The sequence below is a fragment of the Lampetra planeri genome, chromosome 32 (genome assembly GCF_965212315.1).
Source record: "Lampetra planeri chromosome 32, kcLamPlan1.2.h2, whole genome shotgun sequence".
Taxonomy (NCBI): Eukaryota; Metazoa; Chordata; class Hyperoartia; order Petromyzontiformes; family Petromyzontidae; genus Lampetra; species Lampetra planeri.
Genome location: NC_136138.1, coordinates 88,784 through 112,452, shown reverse-complemented (window position 1 = coordinate 112,452; position 23,669 = coordinate 88,784). Strand labels below are relative to the sequence as shown.

Genomic DNA, 23,669 nt, shown 5'->3' with positions numbered 1-23,669 from the left:
GTCTGTGAAAAAGAGCTTCGTAGCTCATCGGATTCCTCCAGGATAAATAAACATTCTGACTCTGACCTCCCTGAGCGCGAGCGACTCGGCCGTCGATTGGTCGCCATGAGCGCGAGCGACTCGGCCGTCGATTGGTCGCCCTGAGCGCGAGCGACTCGGCCGTCGATTGGTCGCCCTGAGCGCGAGCGACTCGGCCGTCGATTGGTCGCCTTGAGCGCGAGCGACTCGGCCGTCGATTGGTCGCCCTGAGCGCGAGCGACTCGGCCGTCGATTGGTCGCCCTGCTCTGCCATGGCGGACACGGAGCGGGTTGGTTTCGTGGTCGCGACCGAGGCGAGTGGCCGCTGGCGTGGGGACGTATTCTCTCTCGGCGACTTCGCGCCCTCGCACGGACGCTGCTTGGCGCAGCCGTGCGGGCGCGCGTTTGGGTGAAAGTTTTGGGGCTCCCTCGCGCGGTCTTCAACGCCGAGAGTGGTCTGTGATGAGGGAGCGCGCGAACCCCGGTGCAACTACAACGGTTGCGTAACGGCTTCGGGAGTCGTCGTCGTGTGGTGCTGCCGGGTGTCTGGAGCAGCAGCAGCACCTCGCGCTGTTGTGGGCGGATGTTCGAGCCGTGGTCTGTGATCGACTTCGGGCCCGGCCCTGTGGCCCTTTCATGCTGCACTTACCAGCGTGGTGAAGTATGGTCGAACCCATCCCCATGACGCGCACATGGCATGGTGGTTGGGAAGGAAGCGGCGACTATGGCCAGGGTTTGTCAGTAGCCATGCTCTGTCCACTGCTGCAACAGGGCCGCCGCCGTCATCTTCGTGCTCCCTCCCTTAAGCGCAGTAGTAACAACAACAGCAGCAGCACCGCAATGACGATGACGCACTGGGCCTTATTGAACCACGAAGGAAATGACGTGTGGATTAAAGCAGTTTGTGTGTTACGGTTTTTTATGTTTTTGTTTTGGTTGCACTACTTGCTCTCACCGAACGTGCTTGCCATACATGGCGCGTGGGTCAACGTGTAACTTTGCGTATTGGCAAGTACTGTACTTTTTGCTATTGCCACGACTTGTAAATACATTATCTTTGGACGCTAATATGTAGGATTGAAGCAGCAATGTTTTTGTTGGTGCCGTTACGTTTTATCTGACCGTGCAGTTTCTGTCTCAATTTCAGGAGGTGGATGCTGTAACAGGCAATGCGTCAAGAGAACATTTAGTAAGTGGAGTTGAATGTTGTGAGCAATGTTCTGTCATTTCCTCGAGGGGTGCATTGAACGCAACATTTTATGTCCTTCCAAATACCTGTATAGGTTCCGGCTGGTTCCAAATCCGAAAAGTAAAATCTTACCAGGTGTAGCTATAGGGGGATGTGAGCTATGAATGACAGATAGAGAGATAAGAGATGCCATGTATGCAGTGAGATGGGAGCTGTATATTCAATGAAGATGTAGGGCTGGGTATCAGCAGAGAACAATGGTTTCAATTGAACTGGGTTCTCGTCGGGCATAACAGAGACGAACCTCTGGCAATACTTGATTTGTTACGCGTACTGTTGTAGATCAGTGGATGTGAAAATTGAGCTCAAATGTTACCACCATTTACTTTGGCTCTCTACCCTCAATACGTTGTATTGTTGTGAAGAACGAGGACACCACATGGCTTGCCAATAGTTCTGAAACATGTGGACAGTAATAGGCTCTCACTATTAGACCTTGCTCCAAAATATGGCGCGTAAAAGGGATGTTTGTGATTCTGTGGACAGGTTGATATAGCCGTCAAATTCCTGAAAAATCCACGAGTGGCTGGAAGTCCTCCAAAGATACAGAGGGCGTTCCTACGCAAGAAAGGTGAGTGTCACGGGAGGCTCGGATGCGAGAACCCAGGGCCCATGTGGGGTCCTCCAGACCCTTGCCCTCCATGTGTACAACATTTGTAAAACCAGGACGTCTTAGGGTATGTACCATGAGTGGGGTTGCGATGGTGAGATCCGCCTTCCGAGATTAGGCGTCGAGACAGGTGGGGGGTCTGAGTTCACTTTTAATAGAGCTCACCCCTCCAAGATATTATAGATAGGGCAGAGTGCCAGCACAACCCGAATACTCTGCTCCACCTAACACACCGACGCAATTGCACTCGCAGATATACAATTACAAACTCGTGCTCAGCCAGCTTGTTACACAGGTTATCGGACACTAGCCCACGTATCAACTGTGTCAAATATGAGTAGCATCACGCTGGTTACCTCATGATTGCAGATTTATCTATGCAAATACCTGTAACCTGATGTTAGCATTACCTACATTTGTGGGTCAAATTGACTCGGTCTGAGACTAGGGAAGCCCCTAGACAACTAGCTGTGACTTCTGTACACCAGCTAGAAGTCCTGCTTACACAATTGCTCACCCCAAATTAGTTATAGGCACATTCAGTTCCACACCGTTCTGTGCAGCCATCACCATGTGCCTACAGTTACCACTCCTGTGTTCATCTATCAGTGAAACACCCACGGTTCATAACAAGCACTCTCAGTACCCTTAAGTACAGCTCACATGCCCGCCTATGACCACAACGCTATGCCGCACAAAACTGTGGCTCCAGAGCCGCATTCGGCTCTTTTAAGTACTGTTTTGTGACGTTATTTATTAAGGACCGGAAAAAATGGCTCTTATCATTTAGGGTGCCGACCCCTGGTGTAGCCTGCGTCACCGTCACCACGAGGAGATCTTCTGGCAGGCTGATAAAAGTCTCCAAACTACTGCGCGTACAGTATTTAAATGTCCAAAATATTTCCTGTAAATTTCTCAACATTTATGAACAAAATAAGTCCACTATACAAAGGTTAATTATGATGGATTTGTAATAATCCTCCAGGAGACGGCTTCGGAATCAGTCCTTTTATTTCCACTCCACAATACACTTTGCTCACTCACTCTCCGTTGCTGGCAGACAACGGAGAGAGGACAGACTACGCACTAAGTCCCCACCGCGCACGTGGCAACCCGAGGCCCCGTCCGCGCGTGACCCTGCTCTTGTCAGTTTCAGTCTGCTCTCGATCGTTCTCTCTCACTCGCTCTTAATACCTTCGTCACGTGGTTCCCCCAGCCAATCGTTCATGGACAGCTTCGACCATTCTCGATGGTTCCCTGTCAATCCCGGGACCACGCCGCTCATCCGGCTCCCCATTAGCTGGGGCCCCGAATGGCTAGGCCAATCACTCCTGATGACCTGTCGTGATGACGCATGGGCCATGGTCCCTATCTCAACCCTTATTGGCTACAAGCAGGACCGGCAAGCCAATCCCCACGTGAACCCTCTATGGCTGTTATTACATCACCCCCCCCCCGGTGAAAAAATTTAGCCGTCTCGGCTGGGAAAAGGGTGAAGAACCAATTCCGCAACATTTTATTAGGGCACCAAGGTGCGTTTAACAATTTGAGGGTGAACCGGCGTTCCCGCGCCTAACAACATGTAAAACAGTCACCCATAATAATTATAAAAAAAATCACAACATACATTAGGGCGCCCCTGCAGCGCGGTAACGACAGGGAATCAGCGAACGATCAAACGTTAACGAAACGGAAGAGATTTCGACCGCGTACGCGACGCGGGACCCTCTCCGCTCCCAGCGCAAGGTCGCTTTGCTTCCGGATGAACAGGAGGTGGCAGGCTCGAAGAAGAAGTCGGTTGTTGGTGCTTGGTTACGTCCAGGGCGGGCCCCGTTGGAGGGGGGGCAGCGGGGGCTTCCTCAGCCCTCAGAACCTGTTCATCTGCAGGAGGCACAACACAGTCCCCCCTGGGATCATCGGGCGTGTCAAGCGGCGCAGTCGGCCCAGCAGAACCCGGCAGGTCAGCTATTGGGGATGAAGGACCGACACGCGCGTCAACATAGGGTTTAAGTCGCGAGGAATGAACATACCACCGATGTTTGCCATATTGAACGCGGATACTTTGCGAGTTCCGAACATCTACGAGCGTCACAGGCCTCCGCCATGGCCTGTGCAGTTTAGGGGATGTGCCCGCCGGTACCTGGGGGCAGTGGAGCCACGCCAGGTCTCCCACTGACCAGGGCATGCGAGTATGCGATCGACGCGCGTACCGTTCGTTCCTTGCCTGAGCACGGGCCGTCGCACACCGGGCAGCCTCTCGCGCTTCCGTTACTCGTTCAAGCGAGTCACGCACGTGGTCAGGCAGGGAGCGGGACGGTTGTTTACTCGGCGTACCCAGTTACACATCGATGGGTGGAACATTTTCACGGCCATACATAAAAAAAAAACGGTGAGTATCCCGTGGACGTGTGCGGAACCATGCGGTATGCCGCCAAGACGCCTGGTATGTGCAAGTCCCAATCGGTTTGCTTTTCACTGACCGTGTGACAAAGCATAGCGGAAAGGGTACGGTTGAATCGTTCCACCATACCATCTGTTTGTGGATGGTATGGGGAGGTGCGAACTTTCTTTGTACCCAGCGCGTCACAAACTTCCCTAAGCAATTTAGAGGAGAAATTCCGGCCTTGATCTGTGAGCAGCCTTTCAGAGGCCAGGCCATCGGCCATCGAGAAAAATATTCCACCCCGACCAGAAGATATTTATTGCCCCTAGCCGACGGGGGAAACGGCCCCAGAATGTCGAGAGCCACTAATTCGTTGATACGGGACACTTCAATGGAACACAACGGTGGTACATAGTGGTTCCGAGGCGGCTTCCTTTTCGCACAGTCATGGCATGAGCGGACAAAATCATTGATGTCCGCCGTCATACCGGCCCAGAAAAAATCCTTTTGCATCGCGGCCACAGTCTTTTGGACGCCGAAGTGCATCAACTTATCAGCGTGCAGAGCACGGAGCAGGTCGTAGCGAAGCGAAGTAGGCACCACCAAGCGTGGTCGGTCAGACACCCCGTCGGTACACATTAGCAATCCCGACTTACCCCGGAACATCTGCCACTTCCAGCCCGCCAATTGCGATTTCTGTTTCCCAACCAATTTACGTAGCGGAGACAGCGAGGCATCGGCCTCCTGCTCGCGCAACCAGACCGCGTGCGGCAGCCGTAAGGTATCATCGGTGTCCACCGACACCTGCTGGTCCTCTTTCGCTTTCGCCCCTGCGTCCTCCTCATTCGCTATCGCCCCCATAACCGGGCAGGGCGACGTGGGCGGTGCGGCGCAGCGGTGCGTGCCCGTCAGGCAAGTGCACGGAGGAACGGGCGGCAGCCTTGAGAGCGCATCAGCGTTCGCATGACGGGCCCCTTTCGGTATGTTATATCGAAGGAAAATTCCTGTAACGATTCCAACCACCGGGCCAATTGGCCTGACGGCTGATCCAATTTGAGGGAATATTGCAAAGCCGCATGATCAGTGCGGACCAGGAATTTCCGTCCATACAGGTACGGTCGGTACAATTGAACAAAATGGACAATTGTCAAAAGTTCCCGCCTTGTCACGCAATATCGCGTTTCCGCAGGGGACAGAACCCTGCTGCCGTACGCCACCACCCTCTCAACCCCGTCCTTACGTTGCGACAAAACGGCCCCAATGCCGATATCACTAGCATCCGTATCAAGGATGAACGGCTGCGGAAAAATCTGGGTAATCTAACGTAGGCGCCGTGGCGAGGTGGTCCCGAAGTGCCATAAAGGAAGTTTCTTCCTCTGCCCCCCATTTAAACCTTTGATTTTTGCCAGTCAGAACGTGTAATGGTTTTGCCAGCGTCGCAAAGTTCTTAACGAAGCGGCGATAATAGGAAGCGAATCCAATAAACCGCCGAACATCACCCACCGAGGTGGGTGTGGGCCACTCACGTACACACTTCGTTTTCAGAGGGTCAGTGGATACACCGTCCGAACTGACAATATGACCCAGGTAACGGACGGAGTGTTGCAGGAGGTGGCATTTCCTCGATTTAAACTTAAGGTCAGCCGCACGCATTCTTTGAAACACTGTCTCAAGGCGTTGGAGATGTTCCTCGAACGTGCGGCTAAAGACAATTATATCGTCTAGATATATGAGGCACGTTTCCCACTGCAGTCCCGCCAACACCAATTCCATGAGCCGCTGAAACGTGGCCGGAGCCGCGTTCAGGCCCATCGGCAACCGATTAAATTCAAAGAGGCCTTGCGGCGTGCGGAATGCCGTTTTGGCTTTTGACTCGTCATCGAGGGGAAGCTGCCAGAAGCCCGAGGACAGGTCAAGGGTGGAAAATAATTTAGCACCCGATAAAGCATCCAATGAGTCATCCATCCTCGGTAAGGGGTACGCGTCCGCTACCGAGATTTTGTTCAACCGGCGGAAATCAACGCAAAACCTCGTACCACCATCTTTTTTCTTAACCAAAACGACGGGCGCGCCCCAAGGGCTGTTGGATGGCGAGATAATATCCGCCGCCAGCAATTCATCTACTGCCCCACACACGTGTTCCCTTTCCGCCGGGCTCATGCGGGGAGGGTGCATACAGACAGGAGGCGCCGCACCGGTTTCAATATGGTGCGACAAAAGCGATGTGCGGCCGAGGTCCAAATCATTTCTGCTGAACACATCAGTGTACTGCAGCAACAGCGAACGCAAGGCGTTCCTATGTTCATTTGACAAGGAAGAATTCTCTCCGCATAAATCCGCGATCCAGCGTTCTTGTGAACAATCATGCGGAGGCCCATTCGCGGGCATCCGAGTGCGCGGCGGTTTTTCACAAGAGGCGAAATCGGTAGTGGCGTGAGCCAGCACCGATCCCTCCGGAACAACAACGCGGTCAGGTCCCCCATTCAAGACCTGTATGAAAGGTGCCTGACCTGGGCGCACGATCGTTTGTGCCGCCGCCAAGGAAAAAGATTTCGATACGGAATTCGATGGGGATAATAGCACGCCTTTCGCACCCCTTCCCATTTGAAGTGGTTTTCGGTAACGCAGCGGGATAAGCATTTGCGCTCCCGATGGAACCTCCACCGTAGCCGCAACTACAGCAGTAACTGCGTTACCTGTAGGCGCCTTGGCCAGCAGGGAAGGCAGGAACGCCATCCTACGACCCCCCGGCATTTCCAAACAGTCCTGGTCGACCCGTATTCTCAATGGCATCCGGCGCAGGAAATCCGTACCCAACAAGCATGGAACAGCTAGCGAGCGAGAAATTAACACAGGTCCTGCGGCGGTGATATTTCCGATAGCGATGCTCACATCCACCTGTCCGCAGATACCCATGCTCCCCCCATTGGCGGCAACACACGCATCATTAACCTTGCGTATCCGCAACGCAGGAATGGACAACAAATGAAAAATAACATCCGAAATGATGGTAGCCGATGCGCCAGTGTCCACCAAGATACGGACGTCAACGACGTCGATGGTACCTCGTACCGTCGACGAGCCCGACGCCACAGCCACAATCCTGCGAGCCAATTTCTTCCACTGTGTAGCAGAGCGTGTCAATGGAGCAGGAGAAGTAAAATTATCCTTAGGAGTGTAAGAATGAGTGCGAGTGGATGAGTGATGTGACATGACCTGCCGGGTGTGCGATTTGTGCCGACTCGCCCGAGGTTGTTGCAGTTCCGCAGCAGGTAGAGGAGATGGAGGTCCCCTCGGCGGAAGAGGCGAAAGCAGAGGTCGGCAGCGGCCGTCGCGGGCGAAATGGCCTCGTCTGCCGCACTTGAAACATGCGGCCGACGTCGGCCGGTGGTCGGACGACCCGGCCGTTGCGCGCGGACGGCCCGTGTAGTCGCCACGCTGGTCACGCAGCCGCCGTCCCGGAATCCCGTGCGGAACAGCAGCAGCCAGCACGTCGTCGTCGCCCGAGTCGTCGGAGCAGTGGACAACCAGTCGCAGAGACCACCCCAGAGGCGGCCCGTCGATCTCGGGTTTCCCCGTCCACGCCGCCATCTGGTCCCACCGCTTGATATTAAACTTAGCGTCCAGGCAGCGCGCCACCCACCGCGATGAAAGCGGTTCGTGGCCGCACACTGGTAGAGAGATGTTGAGCTCCTGAGACAACTCCAGCATGCGGGAAAGGATGAGTGGATCCAAATGCTCGGCCGTTGCGTCGGGGTAGGCGGCCATGGCCATCGCCATCAACGCCCCCCGATAGGCCAACGGCGATTCCTGCGGTGCCCGGCAACGCGACATAAATTTCCTGGTGGCCGATGTCGGCGGGTCGTAAAATTCCGCCATCTCTTTTTGGACGCCGGGATGGAGCGGAAGACTCCCAGAGACACATCATCGAGCAGCGTAGGTAGCGCTCCCAGCGCTTCTTCCTCCGTCCAGTTGACAGATCTAAAAGCTGACTCGAAGCACCACGTAAAAGCACTCCAATCGCCGCCGGCGATAAATTCTTTAATTTGTGGAAGGCGATGTCCGCGGCGGCACGCGCGCGCCGTGGGCGTCTCCGACTGCCGTTCCCGCTCTCCACCCGCTGCAGGCAAAATGGCATCCGGCGGCCGCGTGGTGGTAGGCGCGCTCAAAATGGCGTCTGACGACTCCGGCGCAGCCGCCCCACCCAAGACGACGGCGTCCTCCTGCGTGGCAGGAGCAATGGCGGACTCCGATTCCTTTTCAGGACCTCTTCCCGCGGCGTCCAGCTGATCGGCGATCTGGCGACCCACGGCTGGTGAGGACGCCACCGCGGTCACCAGGCTTAGCAGAATGGCGCGTAACGACTCAATCTGCACCGCCATCAGCCGCCATTCGTCTTTTGTTCCTGCGGTGGTCGCATCTTCCCCCGGTCGACGCTGAGAGGCGTCGAGGAGAGTGTCATCAGCAGGCGGCATAAGGGCTGTAGCTCCCAACAGCTCATCTTCGTCCGTCTCGACCTCTTCCTCCGATAGAGGCACGGGCAGGTTCTTTTTTCTGGGGTGTTTAGACATCTTGACGATCGTCCAAACAGTCGCAGAATTACTTCTGACACCAGTGTAATAATCCTCCAGGAGACGGCTTCGGAATCAGTCCTTTTATTTCCACTCCACAATACACTTTGCTCACTCACTCTCCGTTGCTGGCAGACAACGGAGAGAGGACAGACTACGCACTAAGTCCCCACCGCGCACGTGGCAACCCGAGCCCCCGTCCGCGCGTGACCCTGCTCTTGTCAGTTTCAGTCTGCTCTCGATCGTTCTCTCTCACTCGCTCTTAATACCTTCGTCACGTGGTTCCCCCAGCCAATCGTTCATGGACAGCTTCGACCATTCTCGATGGTTCCCTGTCAATCCCGGGACCACGCCCCTCATCCGGCTCCCCATTAGCTGGGGCCCCGAATGGCTAGGCCAATCACTCCTGATGACCTGTCGTGATGACGCATGGGCCATGGTCCCTATCTCAACCCTTATTGGCTACAAGCAGGACCGGCAAGCCAATCCCCACGTGAACCCTCTATGGCTGTTATTACAGATTTGTAGGGGTTATTACGGGAGAAAAGGCGGACGAGAAACACAGGGGTGTCTGTACCCACACACACGGGTGGCCACACCGACGTCCGCATCCGTTAACCACTGGGGGGCCATGGGGGCTCTGTGATCCCCCATAACCCCGCCCCTCCGAGGGGATCTCTATAAAAGGCGGGGAGCCAGAGAGCTCGGGGCCAGTTGACACGAAGCTGACCAGTGAAGTCTGAAGACCGGGAGATTAGGCCCTGGGACTCCCCTGTCTCGCTGCCCTTGTCAGGGCCGAGCTGGGTAAGCCAGCGGCGCGGCCCAAGAGCTTCCGGACCTCTGCCCTTGTAAGGGCAAGGCCGGCTTAGCTGGTGCCGGGATCTGTGCTTACCAGGGCCAGATCAGACAGCCTCCCGTAGTCCATTAGAGGAGGACTGGGGAACAGGACAGGGGACTTAGTACTAGAGTGGTTTCCCAGCTAGTACGGGTGAAGGGGCCGTTACCCCTTCAACTATTGTGTCTGTCCCTGAGTTAATAAAAACAGTGTGCCTCAACTCCGTCGTCCGTCTCCCTGCAACTCACTACACATTTATGGCAATTCACAATTAACCAATTAATTCACGTGATCTTACCAAATTTGTCTTAAGACCCTCCACCACTCAACATAGCCAAACACATTTCATGATCACGTGTGTGTAAGTATTTTACGCGTCAATATTTTTTTCAGTTCACCTATAAGTTAAACACAAATGTACCAATTAGATTACATGTGACCACGTAATTAACACTTGTTCACATGACAGTTTAATTTCTTTGACTTTGATAGGTGGCGGAGTGTCTGAATGACACAAATTTGGTCCTACCATAACGTGGCCTAACTCAACAATAAGATTATGAATCGTAATATTACCTGTGTAGTGACATTAGGGATGTCACTGTGCGATGTTCCTACGTCGCGGACAGCACTGGGTGGATTTCGATTTAAAGCTTTCGTGACTGCAGGGATTAATCTTCTTGGTTCTTTCAGTAAAGTCACGTAGAAAGGAAATAATAAAATAATAAAAATAAACATAATAAAATAAAATTCTCACGACGTTTCGGCCACAGCACAAGCAGCCGTCCTCAGGTGAAGACAGAGCTGTCTGAAAGACAGCGCTCCAATGAACATTGCTAAGCTTGGCAGCGTATTTTAACCTGGGTGGGAGGAGAAGAGCGCCTTGACAAAGAAGTTTACATATCAACAGAATAATTTAGCATTGAATAAGCTGTGATAATGTGAGAGAATTAGCAGGATGTTAAAGTCAGAAATTGGCATGTAATTGGGAGATTAGCATGATGTTAATGTGAGGAATTGGCATGTAACTGGTCACGGAAGTGGCTATGTTAAAGTCAGAGTTTACATATCAACAGAGGCATTTAGTATATTGACGCTAATGAACCGCAACACCCACTATCATACAATAAACCGATGTGAAAGAACTAAATATTAACTACATCAATATACTCAATATAATCTCCAATAAGCTGAGCTACTAACAATAAGTCATTATACATTACACTTCAATGTCGCAAAAATTATATGCCTCCATCTAATCTTTTTTCTTACATCACACGACTATAAACTGCCATAGACAGACCCCAACATTGAATTATACACTGCGTTACTATAGACTATAATAATATTAGACTTGTAATATTACACTGTATTATTCTACCAACCCTATTGTATACCACACTGCTGTATATTCACTATGCAATTACGATACTATTACCTCATGAATTATATTAAACATTACACTGTTATACTATTTATTATTATACAATCTTCTATAAACCATACCATTGACCGTCGCGTGAAAGGTACTAAGAGGCAATGCCAGTGAATGGACTGCAGTCTGAAAGTCACCGTAAAACCAAATCGATCAAGACTCCAAATGGTTTATCACGTCCTTCCAATGATTGCTGAGCCAGAATCCATCTTCTCGGTTGAAATTGAACGAATCTGTCATGGTAGATTAGTTCACGAGGCAATCCACATATTTCTAGATTTGAAGCTTTCGTGACTGCAAGGATTCATACTCTTATGTTTTTCAGGTAAAGTCACGTAGGTAAAAATAAATAATAAAAATAATAGAACTAATAATAGAAATGAAATAATAAATCACGACGTTTCGAAGGCAACACAAGCTTCCTTCATCAGGTGTAAAAAGGCACAGCAAAATCACTGTAGTGAGAGTTATTTGTGATGGGACATTTTATTATATAGGGTAAGAGGAGGGGGGAGGAGCCAAGGAGGACGGGTTTGGGGTGTGGGTGGAGCCAGGAAGGAGAAGGTGATCCTAGAGTTGAGGGGGGGAGGGGCTTGTCTGAATGTGGCAGCCAGGATGAAAATCCTCGGGAGCGGGGCTAAAAGAGAACAATGGTGCACATCGGCTCATGGTTGTGGCCGGTGTTAGCTGATAATAAGCATAAAAATAAGCAATACTGGTCAACGCTGGGGATGTCAACACTCGGTAAAGTAGAATAGTACCTGTCAAATAAGATGGTACAAATATATGTAGTTCAATCTTTTTTACATGTGTAGTGGTGATAACTACTCGCTGTTCGCAAGCTGTGAGAGAGCAGTTAGTAAACAAGGTTTTCCCGCTCAATCAAACGGTTAGGGTCAAATGGGGTGAGGTAGGATCCAAATGCCAGATTGGGAAGGACCAATCGGAGGGGTCCACGAGGTGGCTGGGGATTGGTCAACCCAGCCACGAACAGGTATAAAAGCAGGAGCGCTGAGAGCTCTTGGCCAGTTCTGCTACACGAAGACCCAAGTCGGCCGAAGACAGCTAGGACCCTGGACCAAGCCTTCCAGCCCGTGTCAGGGCTAGGGCTCAGTGTAACCAGTGGTCAGGGGAGATAGGTCCTGGATAGGACCCTGGCTCCCAGCCTTCCCGCCCTTGTGAGGGCGAAGGTCTTGAGTGACCAGAGGTCGGGGACCCACCGGGCCAGCGGCGGGTCAGTGTGCCTCCCCTAGGTCCCAGCTGGAGGACGCTAGGCTAGCGGGGAGATTAGATAGCCGGCAAGTCCAGAGGCTGTAGCTCCTTAGAATAGGAGCTAAGTGTGAGTGTGAGCTGTGCAGGGTCGGAGGCTGTACCTCAGGTTAACGGGTAAGGGGACCGTATACCCCTTGTGTGTTAGGGACTGTGTAATTAAGACAACAAACTGTGCCATAAAGAAGTGTATTAGTCCGTCCTTTACAACACTACACATGGTTAATGACATCTTTCCAATGATTACTCAGTTTGTACCTATCATCACGGTTGAAGTTACGTCTGTGTTTGTATATCTGGATGGCTTCGTGTACAAACCTCTGATGGTAGCCAGAAGGTTTGCAGAGCACCTTGGTCTCGGAAAAGACAATCTCATGAGAGCCCACAGCGTTGTAGCAATGATCGGCAACGGCGGAAGACTCAATTTTGCCATGTTTCAGATCTGACTTGTGCTCGCGGACACGATCAGGGATATGACGTTTCGTTTCCCCAATGTAACAATCACCACAGCTGCAACTCAGTTTATAGACTCCAGGGTATTGCAAGTCAGGAATGACATCCTTCACACATGGAATTAGATCACGGATTTTATGTACTGTACTGAATCGGACTTGGATCTTATGTTTGTTTAGAATTTTGGAAATCTTTTTGGTCACGCCTGCTATGTATGGCAACGTGATAGTTTTGATCGGAGTTTCAAGTGGCTGTTTCTATATAACAGCTTGGCGGATGGTGCGGTCAGAGTATCCGTTCATCCTGAGGGCCCGATGTACATGTCTCAATTCACTAGCCAGGTGGTGTTGGTCAGAAATGCCATGAGCTCTGTGGTATAGTGTTTTGATGAGAGAATTATTTTGAGACTGGTGGTGGTGGGAATCAGGTTTCAAGTAGGAATCTGTGTGGGTGGCTTTCCTGTAGACAGAATGTCCCAAGGATCCATCTGGTCTTCTCTCAAACAGAATATCTAAGAATGGTAGTTTGCCATCTCTCTCCACTTCCATGGTGAATCTGATGGATGGGTGTCTGGAATTGACGTGGTCCAGGAAGTGGTTCAATGCTGGGAGGCCATGTGGCCAAATGACGAAAGTGTCATCCACATACCTTTTCCACAGGGAAGGATGCAGGGTGGACGTCTGGATGGCGTCTGATTCAAACTTTTCCATGAACACATTGGCTGTCACTGGTGACAAGGGGGAGCCCATAGAGGTACCCTCATTCTGTTTGTAGAAGGTGCCATTCCAAGTAAAATAAGTGTTGGTGAGGCAATGCCTAACCAGTGCAGGTACATCCGAATTCAATCCATGTTGGACCAAGTCTTGAACTATTTTACCAAGTGTTGACATCCCCAGCGTTTACCAGTATTGCTTACTTTTATGCTTATTATCAGCTAACACCGGCCACAACCATGAGCCGATGTGCACCATTGTTCTCTTTTAGCACCGCCCCCGAGGACCATCATCCTGGCTGCCACATTCAGACAAGCCCCTCCCCCTCTCAACTTTAGGATCACCTTCCTGGCTCCATCCACACCCGCCCCATCCTGCACCTCGTCCTCCCTCCACCATCCGTTGCACCTGTCCTCTAGGATCACCTTCCTGGCTCCACCCACACCTCAAACCCCCCCCCCACCCTGCAGTTATTTTGCTGTGCCTTTTTACACCTGATGAAGGAAGCTTGTGTTGCCTCTGAAACGTGATTTATTATTTTATTTTTATTATGTATTTATTTTTATTTATTTTTACCTACGTGACTACTAAAAAAACATAAGAGTATGAATTCTTGCAGTCACGAAAGCTTCAAATCCAGGAATATGTGGATTGCCTCGTGAACTAATCTACCATGAGAGATTCGTTCAATTTCAATTGAGAAGATGGATTCTGGCTCAGCAATCATTGGAAGGACGTGATACATCATTTTGGGTCTTGATTGATTTTGTTTTACGGTGACTTTCAGACTGCAGTCCATTCGCTGGCATTGCCTCTTAGTACCTTTCACGCGACGGTCAATGGTATGGTTTATAGAAGATTGTATAATAATAAATAGTATAACAGTGTAATGTTTAATATAATTCATGAGGTAATATATAGTATCGTAATTGCATAGTGAATATACAGCAATGTGGTATACAATAGGGTTGGTAGAATAATACATAGTGTAATATTACAAGTCTAATATTATAGTCTATAGTAACGCGGTGTATAATTCAATGTTGGGGTCTGTCTATGGCAGTCTATAATACGGGGCATAGTCGTGTGATGTAAGAAAAAAGATTAGATGGAGGCATATTATTATAAATAAATAAATCACGAGCACAAGTCAGATTTAAAACACGGTAGGACGAATTCTTCTGCCGTAGCTGATCATTGTTTCAACACAGCAGGTTCTCATGATATTGTTTTCTCCGATACCAAAGTACTCTGCAAGCCGTCTGGATACTACCAAAGATTTGTCCATGAAGCCATCCAGATATACAAACATAGACACAACTTCAACCGAGAGGATGGTTTCAAATTAAGCAATCATTGGAAGGATGTCATCAACCAAGTCAAACTTCAGCTGCCTTATAATTTTACAGCCATATCCATATTTCCAGTCTTTTACTCCCAGCCTGATACACCACCAACACTAGGAAATTTTGATGTACAACAGTGTTTCAATAGCACAAAAAATTATCCCCCAAAGAAAGAAAAAGATGGTTATCTATCGGCTTAATTCTGCCCTATAATTTTACAGCCATATCCATATTTCCAGTCTTTTACTCCCAGCCTGATACACTACCATCACTAAGAAATTTTAATGTACAACAGTGTTTCAATAGCGCAAAAAATTGTCCCCCCCATCCCACTCTCCTCCCCCTCCCCCCCCGTTTCCCCCCCCCCCACCACTTTTGTCGTACAGTCATAGTACCGACACTCACCCTCCCCTGGCATCACAAAGAAAAAAGATGGTTATCTATCGGCTTAACTCATGCTAATCCCCTGCCCAACCGCCCGCGACGCCACACGGCCTGCCCCCCCCCCACCCCTTGGCTCCTCCCCCCCCCTATTAGCCTATATATACATGTGTCTAAATAGCTCTTCATACGCTACAGTAATTTTGCTGGAGCGGTCACACCTGATGACGGATGCTTGTGTTGCTTCTGAAACGTGATTTAATTTAGTTTTATTTTATTTTGTTTTCACCTGCGTGACTTTACCGAAAAAACCAAAGGATCCTTGCAGTCACGAAAACTTCAAATCTAGCCTGCGACTCAGTTGGACTCACTACACCGGCGAAAAACCTGCGTGTTAATGACCAGTAATTATCAAAATTTCTGTAGGATTTTGGATCTCACTAAAAATCTTAAACATTCACACGATGTACATCTCACTCCTGTATATTTTTGTTTTTTTGTGTCTAGGTCTGACAGACGTGGAGATAGAGGATGTGTTTCTGCGGGCTGGGGTGCATGGAGGAACCAGCCTCACTCATGCGCAACATTTGGCCCAGTCTCCTGCAGGACCACCAGCATCACGGCACTGTGAGTGGAACCTTCTGTCACGACCATTCCACTTGGCCTGCACGCACAGGGCTCTCTCAGAGTCCTTGTGTTGTCAACTCTACTCTGATTCTGTCTCTGGAACTCAAAAAGTATGAGAGCCTTGAGAGTAGCTAACTACTTGTTGAATCTCATGTGCTTACAATTACTTTGCTCACCAGCTTGGCGCTGGAGGGACGTGGGCGCTCTGTCAGCTGTCATTGCGGCTGTCGGCTTCGGCATCAACCGGCTGTACAAGGCATGCATAGATAACGAGCACTTGCACTCATGTGAGGCTGTCGAGATTAGAGGCGATTGCAGGTATCCTACGTAATACACAACACGTTTGTGGCGAATGTTATACGAAGCATACAGAGCAGGTATATTTACTATGTGTGAAGTTATCCATTCACACTATGAGATCTCTTTTACCAGTGGCAAAGTATAGTAGTAGGTTTTTACCCTTTTAAACTGGTAAAAAACTATAAAGGTGTCAGTTTTGTCCCAGTTTAAAAGGGTAAAAACCTACTACCATAAGTTATCCATTTTTCAAGTGATATTTTTGCAGTGAAAGTGTTATTTACGAAAATCATCCACCCATTTTTCATATTAGCGCAAGGTACAATCATCTTACGTCATCTCGAAACATTAATTTGTTCGCATTTTGCACAGGAAAGCTAAATATGAGAATTGTTTACTCTCTGCAGCAATGGGTGTCTTGCTTCTGTGCTTGTATCGACCGACCTGTGCGTGCTTAGTGGCTGGCGGCTGTTCGTGGTGCAGAAGCCCAGCGTCTCACTGATGTGGAATCCACTGTCTCTGCAATGGCCGCTTCACTCACCCACGCTGGTGCGTGCATAAGCATAGCAATGCACAATCGTGCATTGCATACAACCGTTAAAGCGCTTGTAATTCACATTTACCTACAGTAGTTGCCATAACCATCATCAGCTATGTTACTATACTGCTGGATGAAGGCCTCCACAAACTGTCACCATGCCTTAGAGTCCTGCGATGCGAGTCTGTCTATTTCCTGTACTCAAGCTGATCTGGCTTCATCTCCTTCCGGCTGTGTTCCTTTCGCTGCCATTCTGACTTTCGGCCATCGTCCTTTACAGCGACATGTTCTCCCCGAGCCCCATTACATTTTTTACAGGTCAATGTGATGTGTTAGGGTTACGACGCTTGTTTACCCAGGAAAGCCTCACTGTGAGGCCTAGTACAGGTATCCCTCGATTTATGAGAGGGAGCCGTTCATCAAAACACATGTAAAATTAAATTGAATTAATCGGAATGGCTTTTCCCATAAATTTAGGGATGTGTTTCATTCCAATTGTATTCCTTAACCTAAAAATATAACACAAAAATGGTATTAAAGGACATAAATATAAAAATGATTCGATAATTAATTTAAATCTAAATAATTAACTTTTATTGTGGAAATTCGATTTCGTTAATCGAAAAGTGTCCATAATTTACAGCAAATTTCGTAAACAAAAGTTTGGAAATCGAGGGATACCTCCGGTACTCTTTTTTTAGTAGGGTCCTGCGAAGTTGTTTTGTAATAGGGGGTGTTGCTGTATGTTATCCCAGTTAAGTAATTTGCAGGTCTCCTTCAGTATTGGATTGTTCAGTATTGGGTTGTTTAACACCAATTACATCGCATGTGTAAGGACAGTACGGGGTTATGTAGGGACAGTACAGCTCCCCGTGGCAGTAACGGGAACAGACAGGGTCATGTTCGGGTAATGTGGGACCTAAGTGGTTGCTAATGATGATTGATGGGACAAGCGTTGACAGGGTTGCGTGAGGGGAAGCATGGGACCTAACGATAGTAAATTGTATTAAGGGCAGAGACGGACAGGGCCAGGTGCGGTAAGAGAGGGTTCGGGAATAGGGGCGTAGCCGGGTCGTGAGGGGGATAAGAGCCGGCGTGAACCGGAATGCTGGGCTGCTGTTTTAGGGGAATTTTCGTCGCCATCGTCACCTAGGAGCGGGTCATGTTCATCATCCAGGAGTGGACACCTTGTAGTGTTGGAAGACTAGCGATATGTTGTCTCAGAATAGAGTTATCTAAGTTACCCAAGTGTATATAGTTACTCGTTAAGTTATCAGTGAGTCGGCGGACTTTATTCATAATAAATATATATATAACTGAACAAGACTGTGTCTCTGAGAGCTACATTTCATATGTATTTTTTTAGCTCGGCCAGCACCAAACCAGAGAACCCAGAGGACATCAATGCAGAACATGAGGAGGACGGACAAACTCCACACAGAAAGGCACCGAAGTTGGGAATCGAACCTCGGACCTTCGTGCTGCGAGGCACGAATGTCACCACTGTGCTGCCCTGCTGCCAGAATTATTCATTAGCATCTGCCATCTGTCTAGAAATAATACTCAAGTCACTTCACCTGGGTGGCAGGGTGGTGGTGCTGTGGTAACAGTTGTGCTTCACAGGAAGACGGGTCCTTGATTTCGATTCCCAACTCGGGTGCCTTTCTCTGTGCCGTTTGTTCTCCCTCTATTCTGCTTGGGTTTGCTCTGAGGTCTTTGATTTGTATGTATGCATGTTGAACTTCTTTCACTCCGTTCATAGCCAACCGTGCGAATCGGATTTCCTCCCACTTGTATAAACACTCATTAATTGGCTGAAAACATTTTCTAATAAAACCCAAATGCAGGAGCCTGAAAAGAGTCCTGTGACTTGCTGGCTTTATTATTAATGTCATTAATAATTATAATTCGTATTGGCCAAACATGGCAATGATGAAAAATCACGTACAAATCACTTAATTGGGTTTACACAGAGCAACATTGTTCCTGACATGCGAGCACTTGGCAGGACCCTCCTGAAAAAGAGTCTTGAGATCCAATGAGGGTTTCCAGGGTAAACAAGCGTAAATGAAAATAAATGCAATAACACTATACATGTGGCTTAAGATGTTTGTATAATGTGTTTAGTGACACAACTACAGACAAGTGTCGCAGGGACCCACGAGCTGTTGTCACGTCAACAAAAACAGTTGGAGCGGCTGACAGATGACACCGCTGTATCCAAGGTAAAACGTGCGAACACTCATCGTATGAAAGAAGGTGGCGAAGTGGTCACACTCGTCCCCTCACAGCAAGTATGTGCCTGGGTTTGATTCGCTACTCAGGTACATTTCTGTGTGGCGTTTGTATGTTCTCCCTCTGTTCTGCATGGGTTCCTCCATTTCCTCTGATGTCATCCCATAATGTAATTGGTAGTGGTCAGAACGTGGCAGTGCTGAAAAATTACCTGCAAACTACTCAATTGGGATTATACACGGCAGCATCATGCCTCCTACTGCGAAAACTTGGCAGAATCCTCCTGAAAAAGAGTCTTAAGACTGAAGCTTTCTTGAATAAACAAGTATAAATAATCGACTTCTCTAATCGATCAGACCAAGCAGAGCTCCCTAAAACCTTCAGCTGCTAGACCACCCAGATTTTATGGCCTTCCAAAAATCCACAAAGTAGGTACCCCGCTCCGTCCTATCGTCTCCACCATTAACTCACCCACTTACAAATTGGCCCGATTTCTGTCAGCAGTTGCATTGGGGAAACGAAACGACATGTCTCGGACCGCGTTCATGAACACAAGGCAGATCTGAAACACAGTAGGACCAATACCTATGCCGTTGATGATCATTGTTTTAACGCTGTGGGCTCACACGAAATTGATTTTTCCAAGACGGAGGTACTCTGCAAACCTACTGGCTACCTTCAGAGATTTGTTCATGAAGCCATCCAGATATATAAACACAGACACAACTTCAGCCGAGAAGATGGGTACAAATTGAGCAATCATTGGAAGGACGTTATTAACCAGGTAAAGTCTTAACTGACTGTGATGTTTCCATCCTACCTGCCTATGTCAGCTGTTATTTCCGACTCTCTGTCTCTCTCTATGCCTCTCTCTTAGATCTCTCATGCTCACATGTCCTTTGCATTGCACTCCCATGCCGTTGGATTGCACTCTCATGCTCACATGTCCTTTGGATTGCACTCTCATGCCTTTGGATTGCACGCTCTTCATTCTTACATTAACATGCTAATCTCTCGCATTATTATAGCCACTTCTGTGCCCTCGTTGAGGAGGCCGCTCTCCGTTCTTAGTTACATGCTAATTTCTGACATTAACATCACTAGCCCCGCCCACTTCTTTATGACCCTTGCGCTACACCCATTTCAAACATTTTAGAACAGTCTGCCTCAGCAGATCATGCTTTCCCATCTGATGACGGACGCTTGTTGCACCCGAAACGTGATTTATTTTATTTTATACCTACGTGACTTTACTGAAAGAACCAAAGAGTATAGATTCCTGCAGTCATGAAAGCTTCAAATCAAGAAAGTTTAAATAAAACAAAATACTCAGCAATAATATGTACATGGCACCGCCTGACATATTTCCGTTTGCCAGAAGCCTTCCAGCAAAATTTACCCAGACACGCATATTTTGCACTTCCAACATCAATGACTGTAGATCCTTACATCTGTCACCACCCTCACAACCACAGACACTGTATGGGCTAGGTGTGATCTGTACCTGCCTTAATAGGTGCTAACTTGTCTAAATATTTTAAGGGGCTAAACTAGGGATTGTTGTCTTTTCATGTGTGTATGCAGGCCAGTGGTCCATTGCTTTCAGATCTTCGAACAGAAATAGCCTCCATTAAAGGTCTCATGCTGGGAAGGTATGTTGCCAAACCTCCCGAATGTTAAGAGCAACCCAAAATTGGCTGTTTCTTGATGCAGTCCTAGCCGCACACGCGAGCATCTGCAGGAGTGTGTCGATGGCTGCCGGAATGAAAACGAGGGCTTCGTTCACGGCTTTCAAGGCGGCCCTTGCTCCGTGTTGATGATTAATTTATTGTTAATCCGCTTGTTCAACCAGGAGAGCGTCATTGAGGCTCTCTTTCAGGAGAGTTCGGCCAAGTTTTTGCATTAATAGTCCATGTTGCGATGCGGAATCCCAAGTAATTTGCAGGTTTTGCATTGGGATGTTTAACCAATCCCAGTTACATTGTTTTTTTTATCTCTGGTAGGAAACCAGAGAATCTGGTGGAAACCCATGCAGAACAGAGGGAGAAAATACAGACTTAACATAGACAGGCGCCCACATTGTTGAGGTGTTCACACATTGCTGTTTTCGTGTCTCACTCAGAAAGCAGTTCCCGTGTCCCCCGAATCCTGCAGCCATTCTGCCGAGCTGGCAGCTGGCATTGAAGCCATCTACTTCGACTGGAACAACAATTTCTTCAACAATGATATCTCAGGACGTCAACGTGGCAACAAATAAAGAGCAACAACTGCAGCCAAGGGACAACACCGACAATCTTACTGGAAGCAGTGAAAATGTCAGCAGCAGCGATATTTCACCAATAAGTCATGAATCAGGTAAAAATAATCATTACTTAGCTTTTGCACTGTTACTGTCTCACAAGGCTATCACGACGGCACTGTGTTTCACAGTCTGCAGCACTGTCACAGTAGGGCCACATGTTGCCGCGTGTAATCCCAATTGAGTGATTTTAAGGTTATTTGTATAATTTGGTAAACTTGGATCATGACGTCGGCACAGTGGCCTACTCTTTGTAAATGGTGACAGGGGATCTTTAACGTCTGCTATGAAGCAAATGGCGAATATTTTATGGTTGATATATCTGCAGTGGTAACCAGGGCAGCCTTCTGGATTAAAATCATGAACCCCTGCAACAAGAGGTGAACGTGCTACCCCTGGGCCACGTCACCACCCAACACCTTTATAAAAAGACAAACACTTAGTTTTACTTAACTTGACTCCTGTGTCGTGGTCAAATCTTGTAATTAAAATTTAGTTTACTTCCTGTTCAATCAATTCCAATTTTGCACACGTACTCAGATCCGGTGACAATGCATGCATGTATCAAAAATCGGCATCAATCAATTAATTCGCTACTTTAAAGCAATTTACATTTTGTATGGACGCCTTATTATTTACATATATATTTATGTAGGTCAAAAACGCCGCGGTCCCTAAACTCTCGAATCGCCTCGCCCAAGAACCAGGCGCCACGTGTCTCAGGCGCCACGTGTTTCAGGCGCACCAGTTGTGAATAAAACCGTTGTTAAAAAATAACTTTTTTTAAGGAGTTTATTTAAGGGGATGAATATTGTTTGCTGATATGTTTTATTGTTTTAAACAGCATCACCAGGTCTTGATTCCGAAGTCCACATCCTGAAGGCAGAGGGTAAAGTTAATTCTGTCCAAAGTTTCACACAAAACGGTGAAGTGGGTGATGGCTTCATCCATCAGCATCAGGACAAGGACGAAGATGTCGTCACTGAAGTTTGTGTTCTCACGAAGGTGGAAGCTCAAGGAGAAAATGAGGTGGACTGAGCAATGATAAATTTGGTATCGACTCATTTTCACTGATCCACATTTTAAATTTTCGGGCAAAATTATGTACAAACATATGCTACTGTATTCACTCATACATTCAGACAGATATGTTATTTTTATTCTCTACAATGGTTAATTTAATTAACGTGTCGGTTTTCACAGCCAAAGTAATCATTCATGATATGTTTCTGTGTTTGTCCACAATGATGATCTGGCCAAATTTGTGCTTTTTAAAAGCCTCTACTATCCGACACAGCCAAAGCACTTGTCATGGGGTGTACAAGAGTTTTACACGCCAATTGTTTCACCGCACTGGTGAATTTAATTCAAATTCTCACAACCAAATTTAGCAAAAGATGTTCTCATTGAAATCGAAGTAATTTTTAAATGAATGGAAGGAACTAAACTAAAATTAGACAACATGAAAATATTAAGTTAAAGTTGAGAAAATGTAAAATGTAATCCGAAGCTCAACCTCAATCGGAAGTACTGAAAGTAATTTCTCACCTTGTCATGAGGTTTATTTTAGTATGGATCACGAAGCTGAACACTTCCCATGAGAACAATTAATCGCATTTGTATAATTTCACAATTACTTGTAAAATGAATTCAACAAATAAACATAAATCTAAAAAATTTGTCGCTGTTTTGTGGCTGAGTTTATCCCATTTACCGCAGAGGTGGTTTTTCCAGTGAAACGCCACAGGATTTCAGACCAAAAACGAGCCAGTGTGTAGGTGGGGTAGTTGATAGTAGTGGCGATTGGACGAAGGGGTGTATCTTCTTTATATATCTTTGGTAAGCCATATAATTTTGGTGGCCTGGCAGCAGAAGGTTTCAACGAGAACTGTTTGGTTTGAACAATGCGGTTGAATCAGAAATGATTTTGTTGGTTTGTATGACGAGGCTGTTGGTGGGGTCTATTTTTAAATCCTTTATATTAAGTTTGCTTGCTTCTTGCTTGCGTGCTTGCTTGCTTGCGTGCTTGCTTGCTTGCTTACGACCGTACAAATCTTTCGGTTGTTTTTTAACCCACTTCCCGTGATCCAATCGAGCTGACATTTTCCACACAGACTCGTTGTGCGAGACAATTAATGTTCGTGAAAAAAAATTCCCAAAATTTTACACTTTTTAGGCAAAAAATTTTTATTTTACATATATTCAAATAGATCTCATTCATGGCTTTGGCTGAACGTCACAGTGTAAGAGCCCAGAGCGTAACCCCTCCACAGGCCGTGGCGGAGTTGCGCAGTTGGTAGCGCCCTCGCTTCCCATGCCAAAGGTCGCGGGATCGATCCCCGCGTCCTCCACAGGCGAATATATTTTTAAATCCTTTATATTAAGTTCGCTTGCTTGCTTAGGACCGTGC

The 23,669-nt window shown here is 48.0% G+C and overlaps 1 protein-coding gene across 1 annotated transcript; it reads left to right on the top strand.

The window, feature by feature from the left end:
- The first annotated feature begins 204 nt into the window (after nucleotides 1–204).
- PEX14 (peroxisomal biogenesis factor 14) lies at nucleotides 205–22,938 on the top strand. Its single transcript, XM_078609365.1, has 10 exons — nucleotides 205–332; nucleotides 1,166–1,207; nucleotides 1,754–1,838; nucleotides 15,771–15,890; nucleotides 16,070–16,146; nucleotides 16,646–16,736; nucleotides 18,853–18,950; nucleotides 20,545–20,612; nucleotides 21,083–21,315; nucleotides 22,104–22,938. Exons 1-10 carry the CDS (start codon nucleotides 291–293, stop codon nucleotides 22,295–22,297), a joined length of 1,050 nt encoding a protein of 349 aa, XP_078465491.1. The 5' UTR covers nucleotides 205–290; the 3' UTR covers nucleotides 22,298–22,938.
- Nucleotides 22,939–23,669: the final 731 nt, after the last annotated feature.

Excerpts from the sequence above, each read along its gene's own strand:
- PEX14 (XM_078609365.1), top strand. The coding sequence starts at position 291 with ATGGCGGACACGGAGCGGGTTGGTTTCGTGGTCGCGACCGAG. Across the intron at positions 333-1,165 it reads GTTTCGTGGTCGCGACCGAG|GAGGTGGATGCTGTAACAGG; the intron begins GCGAGTGGCCGC and ends TCTCAATTTCAG. Across the intron at positions 1,839-15,770 it reads GGCGTTCCTACGCAAGAAAG|GTCTGACAGACGTGGAGATA; the intron begins GTGAGTGTCACG and ends TTTTGTGTCTAG.